This window comes from Belonocnema kinseyi, chromosome 2, assembly GCF_010883055.1.
Source record: "Belonocnema kinseyi isolate 2016_QV_RU_SX_M_011 chromosome 2, B_treatae_v1, whole genome shotgun sequence".
Classification (NCBI taxonomy): domain Eukaryota; kingdom Metazoa; phylum Arthropoda; class Insecta; order Hymenoptera; family Cynipidae; genus Belonocnema; species Belonocnema kinseyi.
In genome coordinates, this window is record NC_046658.1 from 1070842 (window position 1) to 1080394 (window position 9553).

Here is a 9553-nt window from a genome sequence, read left to right on the forward strand (position 1 = left end):
ATAGAAGGGGCAACACCTCCCGGGCTGAACCGGTGAAGAAGCGAGAACCAGCGGGAAGGCGGCAAGAAGCCGAGTCAAGAGATCAGTTCGTGGTGATCTACCACGCTTTGAAAATCATTTGTACGTACTGAATTCTTCCTCGAATTACGTCATCTTCAGGGAAGTGAAGTAGTTTTAAGCATTATCCCGTAATTTTCTTTGTTTCTCTTCTTTCTTTGCTGAGAATTTTTTCTTTAAACTAGTTTATTTTATTTCTTTTAAAAATAACGATTACACGCGATCACTTGTGAAACAGAAAATGGCGGGAGTAATTCAAACGTAACATTGCAAGTCACGCCCATCTGGCGAATGTCGCCCAGTCATGACAGGTCATAGGCTAGGTCAATTTTGATCAATTTTTAAGTTATCTGGATTTTAACTGAAGTGAATGGTTTACCTGGTGTAAACTAAATATGTGTCATTTACATTTATTTGTGTGAATTGATTATTTATGCGAATTGATTATTTATATAAATTTGTTTGAATTATTTATTTAGTTGAATTGTTTATTATGCGATTTATTTATTGAATTTTGTCATTTATTTATTGAATTTCTATGACTTATTTGTTGGATTCACGATGTCGCTTATTTATTGAATTTTTTGTGATGCATTATTTTGTGATCTGTTATTATGATTTCTTGAATCTCATGAATTTGCCATTGCATTTTCTGGTATTTACCAGTTACCCTGAGATGTATTGCTGTGGGTTCGATGTTCGACTGTCTATTATATCGCTAGGAAACTATCCCGTAAATATGCCGGACCATTCAAGGTTACGAAAGTCATTAGTCCGGTAGTATATGAGATCCAAGATGGGTCAGGAATACTAGAGAAGGCACACATAAAAGACCTTAAACATTATTGGTCAATTGAGCCGAGCCTAATTAACGAAAATACTTCTTCACAGCTAAAGGATGATACTCTGAAGGGAGAAGTTCCCGAAATTTCGTCCAGGAATGGTCCCACAGGTCTGACGATGGGTCATCTTCACCAGACGGTTCGTGATCCGGAGGAGGCCCAGGGATCTGAACGCGGACCCCCTGTTCGGGATGTCGAACAACCCCGTAGACTGCGAAGATCGGTTCCCACCATTCCCAGTAATCATCCAGGACCGTCCATATCGACCGGTGACGGTGCCGGAGTTGGAGGTTACCAAGACCCTCCTAAAAGAAGAAGGGGTAGGCCCCCAAAGCCTAGAAACCCAAGTACCCTAGTGCCCACCTCAACAGACGGGCGAAGGACAAAAACGCGAGGGAGGCCTCGGAGGCGAACCACCGGGATCCCGATCGCCCATCACGTCTGCCGCCGCGGTCCGGGAAGGCCCCGGAAAATCGAAGGGAGCCATCCCCAAGACCCTAACCGCCACCAGTCCCGAGATACGGAGGAGGGAGAAGAAGGTCCCCGCCGCAGTGGTCGGCTTAGATCAAGGAAATAGGGTACCTTCGGAATCCCTTCCTTGTATCGATGTGGTCGAAGAGAGAACCTCTCATTCTGCCTGGTTTTGGAGAGTATGTCGCCGTTCGCGGGTTTGATGATACTGGCGTCGGCACTAATGGGACTACCGGTTTCCAGTGCTCACGCTACAACGGCACAATTGGAGCCACCTCGGATGTCATTCGCCAGGATACATGTTGAGCTATCAGCAACGGGAGGCTTATGTCCCTGCCCGTTTGACAATCAAAATCTGTCCCTGTATCAGAATCCAGCTCGCTCCTCCGCGGGGGCTCGTAAGGTGTACGAGAAGGTTTTCCTTCTTCCGCTGATGACACCAAAGGAGAAGGGATGTTGTAATTGCCCCATATCGGGGCATCCTTATCAGGCTTGCTCGGTCCCGAGAGAAGTGTTTTGCTTTTCGTGTGGCTGACCGGGAGTGAGGGTCAGTCAGTGCTCGAGGTGCGTGGAGAGGTACAGGCGAGGAGAGACGGGGCCCAGGTTACCGTTCAGGCCGAGGAACCGTTCTTGTTCGATTCTTGTATCTCTCCACCAGCCTTTGGTAATGCCTGAGTCTCTTCAGCAATTTATGTCCAATCTCGGGTCTGACGAGGGAATCGCCACACAGCACTTTCTCGTTGTTTAAAATTAGAATTTAGTTGTAAGTATTCCTTATGGAAACACGGTTTATAGATTGTTTTTTTTTTCAAGTTGCACCGGTTGCCTGAATTAGGATTTGTCAATTATGAGGGCCTTTAGAATATAGCAATACTGTTCTGTTGATGGGTCTGGTGGATGGCAGACGTTATTCAATGTCATTTAATATATTTTATATACTTTTCTGTTAACGGGCATGGTAGATAACGGACTTAAATTAATAATGACTCTACAGACACTATTACAGTCATGTTTGGGTATGCCGATCGCTTCCAATGATTACGTTTTTTCTTTTTTTTTCTATCTCCTTTTATGAAAACGGTTGCCACAGGAGCCCTACTTCATTTAACCTCGCTTAATTTAATTTTATCTTTTATTTAATTTGTTTTTATTTTCTTTAAAGCACTCGAATTTAAGTCAATAAAAAACGATTCATTTAAATAGACTTCGGAAGATAATCAGACTTTAGATGTAGCTTTAGGGTCGGATTACTGACGCCTGCTGGTTTTGGAACCCCGCTGATCAGTCTAGGAGGGGGTGTTGTAATGAGGTGGCTAAGACCAGCACGGACGCCCTAAAATCCGGAATAGTGAATCCGAAAGAAAACATCTTCGACGTTTTGGAGGAATTCTAGAGGGCTCCAGTATTGTCAGTCGCTCATCACAACACACCACAACACGCCGCTATTACCGGCCACTCATGCAGAGTTTACACGTCCAGTTCTGTCTACACTTCGACTTGGTCATTAACCTATGCTGCCCAGGTTAATTATTAAAAAAACACCAATTTAACATCCAGCGGGGCACGTGTCATAACAACTGGCAGTCATCATTACCACTACGAGCGCGCTGGGTGGTGACTAGTGTATTACCATCAGTTTGGTTACGACGTAACCTACTACACTGTACGAGCCAGAAGCAAAGCTTGTAGAGGGGGGCAGCACCTCCCGGACTGAACTAGTGAAGGTGTTCGCACAAGAAAATACGCGTGCAGTATGCTGGAAATAGCTCACGCACGAGCCGGCCGTGTACGCACATAGAGTACCAGCCAATCATGCGCGATCTGCTGCGGTGCGGGCTGGCTACATACCGTTCACATATCGGACCGCCACTCGAGACGCAAAAGTTTTTGATGTTGCGAATTTGTTTCGAGTGCCAAACCGATAGGTGAACGGTATATAGCCAGCTCGCACTGCATCAGCGTAGCAGATCGCACACGATTGTTTGGCTGTTTGTGTGTGTGCACGGACAGATCGTGCGTGAGCCGTTTCCAGCATACTGCACACGTATTTTGTTGTGCGAACCCTTTGAAGAAGTGAGAACCAGCAGGAAGGGGGCAAGAAGGCGAGTCAAGAGATCAGTTCGTGTTAGTCATCCACGCTTTTAACATCATTTGTACGTACTGAGTTATTCCTCGAATCACATCGGCTTCAGGGAGACAAAGGTAGGAGTCAAAGTTTTTTTCCTTCCCTTGTGTTATAGTGTCTTGTCTTCGGAAATAGAATAAATTTAGCGGAGTATGTAGTTGTTTCTTTCTTGTAATGAGGAGTTTAGTGTTTTATTTGTTGAATTTCACAAGTGTGTGTGTGCCTTTGAGGTGACTTTCGGTGCGAAGTAGTTTTAAGCATTATCCCGTAATTTTCTTTGTTTCTCTTCTTTCGTTGCTGAGAATGATTTCTTTAAACTAGTTTATTTTATTTCTTTTAAAAATAACGTTTAAACGCGATCACTGGTTAGACAGAAAATGGCGGAAGTAATTCAAACGTAACATTTCGAGTCACGCCCTTCTGGCGAATGTCGCCATGAATTCGATTACAGACGTCTTGTAAATTTTTTCAACACATTTTTCGTCCCTTCTTCCACATCAATAAACTGTTTGTTTTAAATCTATTGTTATTCTTTTAAAAATGGTCTACACGTTTCTTACCCAACGAAAAATACCTCTACATAGAGTTAGGGCATTTATTTCAGCTTTTCCTTTTGTTCAGTTCTCTTTCTGTCGGGTGGCACCGGAAGGGTACCTGGTGCCTCGTAAAAGGTATTTCATATTTTTGTAGCGCCATTTTCTCTTCGTATCCCTCAAAGATGGGAATGGTATTATAGTATGTAATAGTTCCTTCTTTTTCAGCACAATCGCCAATATTGATTGTCAAGAAAAAAATTTAAGAAATTAATGATCGATTTTATGCTTTCGCGACGATTCATTTTGATAAAAAGAGATATTTCGGGTTTCACTCGTGTAAAAAAAAACTACGAATTGTTTGCCGACGTTTCGTGACATTGCAGTTCACATCTTCAGGGCTGACCTGAAACTGAGGTATCAGGTCATGTTGTTCTTGGGTATACTCTCTACGATGCCTATGACTGGCCAGAGTGCCCCACCGTGGGGAACTGGTAAAACTTGATTGGCCAATCCAGTCTTTTTTAAAAAACCCGGGAGAACGGAAAGCCAAATTGGATTGGTATTATATCCATTTCCCTATTGATGTTATTAGGGTGTTTTAAGATTCCGATTGCTTCTCTATGTTTTCTTGGAAATTTGTTGTGCGTTTTTGCAATGACTGTTGTTTCATCAAATAAAATGTTATGTCCTGTTTCGATATGATGTTCAGCTATTGCTGATTGCGTGAAATGTTTTAGCCTGACTTTACTCTCATGTTCCTTAATACGCTGGCTCATCGCTCCTCCGGTTTCTCCAATATAGACTTTGTCACAAGAACAAGGGATTTTACGTACTCCTGGATCACTGAGGGGTGCCTTTTTATCTGTAGGGTTATTTAGTAGTTGTCCTATTTTTGCAGGTGGTTGCCAGAATTTAATTATTCGGCAGATATGTCTGAAACTGGTAACAAGTTAAAAACTTTTCTTTCAATATGTACGTAGAAATTTCAAATTTTTTACAGAATTGCTTAAAGCTTAGCACATGGGGTTTTTTTGACCGCTGATTTCGATTGCCATGTCAAAAGTTTTAAAATGTTGTATCCGATATGGCGGATAAAACGGCAAAATTTCAACATATATCTCTAAAACTGGAAATATTGCTTTTTTCTATCACTGATTAAGAATTTGTTGTTATAAGCTCATATTTAGACATTGTAGTCAATATATTTAACCTAATATTTTTATTTTGTAAATTCTGACGTCAAATTCGAAATCAGCTACCGCAGAAACTCCTTTTCACTAAAAAATATATTTCACATAAAATATTGAACGATGGCCAGCTTTAAGCAGGAAAAATGGACAATTGTTGGACAAACAATGGTCAAAGTTTCAATTCATACATATATTTAAATAGAAAAATGCTTATTCTAGTGAAATATTTTTTTTCTCAAAAACTATTTGATAGATTTGACTAAAAGTTTTATATTTTAAAGATTGGACATGCCGAAACAAAAGATTCATACCCAAGAATTAGAAAGATTAATAATTTTTTGGTATACAGCATGTTTTAGGGGTGTGTTCATACCTTAAACATCAAAGTATGGAAATCATCATTTCTTAGTAACTAAAATCATTAGAGACTTTTCATTTAACTGCTACAGTATGAAATCACTTTAAAATAGGTAGAGGAAGCGTACGTAGCAAGAATATGTTTTTGAATTGATTTTAAGGGATGTTTTAACATCCCTAAAAAATTGAAACCAGAAAAATGGGATTCCTTAATGAACAAAAACTCTAGAGATGTTCTAATTAAAAAGGGTAGGATATGCCTTTAAAACAAGTACAAGATACGTTTACTTACTAGGATATATCTCTTAAATTATTGCAAGGTTTTTTTTTTGGGCCATCCATATACCACTTGGACAGTTTTGGGGGGAGGGGGGTATGGTGAAATTCCACGCTTGTCCACAAGGGAGACCAAGAGGGTCGGGCTGGAATCCACGTAGACACTCGTTACCCTAAAGCTGTGAAAAATATACTAAAATCAGACAAGGTATACTCGAGGTTCACTCGAATTTTTTATATTGTTATTTGAAAACCAATATTATCTATATTCTCATAAGATACGACCACGTGGACAGATTAGGGTGGGGGGGGGGTGTTTGTCAAAATTCAACGGCTGTCCACGAGGGGGGAGGGGGGGGCAAAAACTGGTGAAAAATTGTCCACGTGGTATATGGATGGCCCCTATTCTTAGAACATTGATTCCTAGAATACCGACATTTTTTAATATCTAAAATCACACAAGGTTTTCTGATTAATCTATGAGTATAGGAAATCATATTAATGCAGAGAAGGTCTAAATGACAAGGATATGTTTTTGCATTTTTTAAAAGGATGTTTCATCATCCCTTAATTATAGAAGCAGTGAAATTAACATTTCGTGAGGGATAAATGAGCAACGATTTTTTGTATTAATATACAAGCCTGCAAAATCACTTTAAGACATACAATAGAAGTATCTTAGCAGGATTTGCATTAGAATTTATCGTTAGGAATAGTTTAATTATCCCCTAATTATTCAAACAAGGAATCGATATTTTATTAGAGTTGAAGCACCAGATATATTTTTATTATACATTGGATTAGTCAGAAAAACTTGTTTGATTTTAGTTATTAAGAAGTGTTGATATTCCGTATTCAATATTCAAGGAATAATAAAATAAACCTTAAAGTAGATTCAGAGACTTATGCCAGTAAGTAAACGTACGTTGTACTTATTTTTGCTCTGCAGATTCGAAAATACACAAAAATTAAGTTTTGTAATTTTTCGCCAAAAGCCATGTACTGTACATTTGGTGCAAGCTAGTAGTATAGCTATGTCACTACTAGGACACTACTACGTAGTTCCAGCTTCCGCCGACAGATGGCGCCACCAGTCAGTTAGTGACAGTCGGTAACTGCTCGGTCGGTAAGGTAGATCACTGTCGTGGAACCATGGTCAAGTCGATAAGGTGGGTCCCTGTTTTACCATGTACTACAACGTGGATCCGACAGATAGCGCCACTGCAATTCAAGCTAGAGCTGACAGATGTCGCCACAGGTATATATAGTTCTAGCTGTGGCTGCAAGACGGCGCACTTGGGATCGGGGATTCCCCAGGGTTCTCGAAAGATCTAGGCTTTTCTCGAAGTTTCTGGAAAGTTTGACCTCTTTTCAGTACCGTTAAATATTTGAAAAGTTATTATTCATATAACACACTATTATAAAGAATAGCTTTGTCTAATATGCTGAGAAATGCGGGTGTATCTGAAAATATATTTCACACTTCAGTTCGTGCATCGAATTTTATACGCAATTGACTTTTTAAATTGATTTTCCTACTGTAATTTATTAAATTATGCTTTCAACCTAATGGGGAAATAAAGTAAAATACTTAGAAAGTGATAATATCTTTCTATTATCATCATCATCTAATTAAATTTAAAAAAATATCCATCCACGTGCATGGAAAGAAAATCTTTCTAGTACGTTAGTTCTGGAAACGACCATGCGGCAGCACATAAATGTGAGGTTGCTTGCGTCTTAGTCAATAGTCCAGTTTGATTAACCGAGACGTAAGCAGTACGAAAATGCTAACAAGCTCCAACACCACTGACTTCTGGACCTCATAATGTCGGTCATCGAGCCTTGTTTTTTTCCTCAATTATCATCAACATTTGAATATGACTGACACAGTGTTTTTTAAACGCCGTGAAAGTCGTGAAGTGCTTATATATGTATGTATGAACTGCCAACAAAATTGAGAAATATACGATGTCTAGAGAATCGTGAGACGCATACCTGTCAGTAACTCAACAGTATTGAAAGAGGTAAGTTTTTTTCTTTCTTAAATTTTGTTTTAATTTATATATATAATTTATAAAATATAAAATTCAAAAAAGAAATAAAAATATAAAATTGTACTAGTAGAATGGTGCATTCAAACTATACTAGTATAATGATACATGCCAATGATACATCTCTGTGCATTCGACCGATATCATTCAATCGCAGAGGAAATTTTACAACCCATCATTGAAATTTATCAAAAATATACTTGTAGCAATACGCGAAATTCAAATCTCTCTTATGTACAACTTAGAATAAGAAAAGCAATCCATCGTTGAAGTTTATCAAAAATGTGCTTGTAGCAATGAGGAAAGCGCGCGAAATTCAAATCTCTTATACATAACTTAGAATAAGAAAATCAACCCATCGTTGAAGTTTGCCAGAGATGTGCTTGTAGCAGTGCGGAAGGCGGGCGAAATTCAAATCTCTCTTATACATAACTTAAATCTAAATAAAGTTAAAGTAAGGTGATTAATTGAAATACACACATTTTGTCTTCCATTTCAGTATATATAATTAAAAATTTGTCATAAGGACAACCGCAGGATTTCGCCGGGAGCGGGTGTTAATCTGAAAAATTGCACCCGCTTCCAGCGAAATCGCGGTAAAATTTCAGCCATAACCACGTCTCACAACCGTGAGATAGGTGGTTACAGTCTGTAAAGGAATCAAAACGACGATCCAGCAAAAGCCTCGTGAACCCTAAGAACACGGAGCGACCCAAGGACAACCGCCTTCTGCATTTTTCCCGCAAGTGTTCTAGCATATTGTTGGCACGCAGGGATGCTTTTTAGGCTATTAGCAAGTGAAAGCTTGAAACCTCCAAGAACGCCGATTATAAGGACGATCACTTTAACAGAATATTCCGGGTACAATCGTTGCAACTCCCTTATAAGGTCTCGATACCTCTCTTTCTTTTCATTCTCCTTGGCTATGATTTTTTTGTCAGCTGGTGCCGAAAATTCGATAACGAACATGGTTCGCTTCTCGAAGTCAAGAAGAACCATGTCAGGCCTCGAGTGAGCAACAGAAACAATTGTCGAGAATACAAAGTTCCAGTATATACGGCACTTCCCATTCTCGACAATTGACCCAATTTCCCTAGGAGCATTTAGAGGAGCGATATTAAGGTGAATGCCGTGGGAGTGACAGAGATGGTAATAAAGTACTCTTAGTGCCGCATTGTGTCTTTGAATGTAGGTCGTTCCCGCGTGTGTTGGACAACTAGATAGTATGTGAGCTAAATGCTCGGGGTGTGCATGGCACGCCCTGCAGCTATCATCGGGAATGTCTTGGCTCAAAATGTGGCGACGGTATGTAAGGTGGAAATGACACCGTCTTGGCATGCAAAAATGAAACCCTCTGTACCAGACTTCAATCCGGGCGATTTAAGGAAAGCAAACGTTAGCTCACAAGACATTGACTGATCCTTCACATTTCTGTGGAAGATACTGTGCATCCTCTTATCTAGGAGCTGTTCACGAAAGTTCTTCTCTTGTGCTTTCTTAATCCGGGCTTTCAGGAGTGAGTAATCGAGATGGATTAGATTTTATGCATTTTGCTCACCCCTAATACTGAAGTCAAGTCCGAGTGTTTCAGCCGCCTCCTCCGCTGCTTTGTACAGAAATGCTCCTTTGCCTACTTCCTCGTGAT

General features: G+C 40.0%; 1 protein-coding gene across 1 annotated transcript; it reads left to right on the plus strand.

The window, feature by feature from the left end:
- The first annotated feature begins 1017 nt into the window (after positions 1 to 1017).
- Positions 1018 to 1476, plus strand: LOC117167856. Its single transcript, XM_033353066.1, has one exon. It carries the CDS (start codon positions 1018 to 1020, stop codon positions 1474 to 1476), a length of 459 nt encoding a protein of 152 aa, XP_033208957.1.
- Positions 1477 to 9553: the final 8077 nt, after the last annotated feature.

Excerpts from the sequence above, each read along its gene's own strand:
- LOC117167856 (XM_033353066.1), top strand. The coding sequence starts at position 1,018 with ATGGGTCATCTTCACCAGACGGTTCGTGATCCGGAGGAGGCCCAGGGA.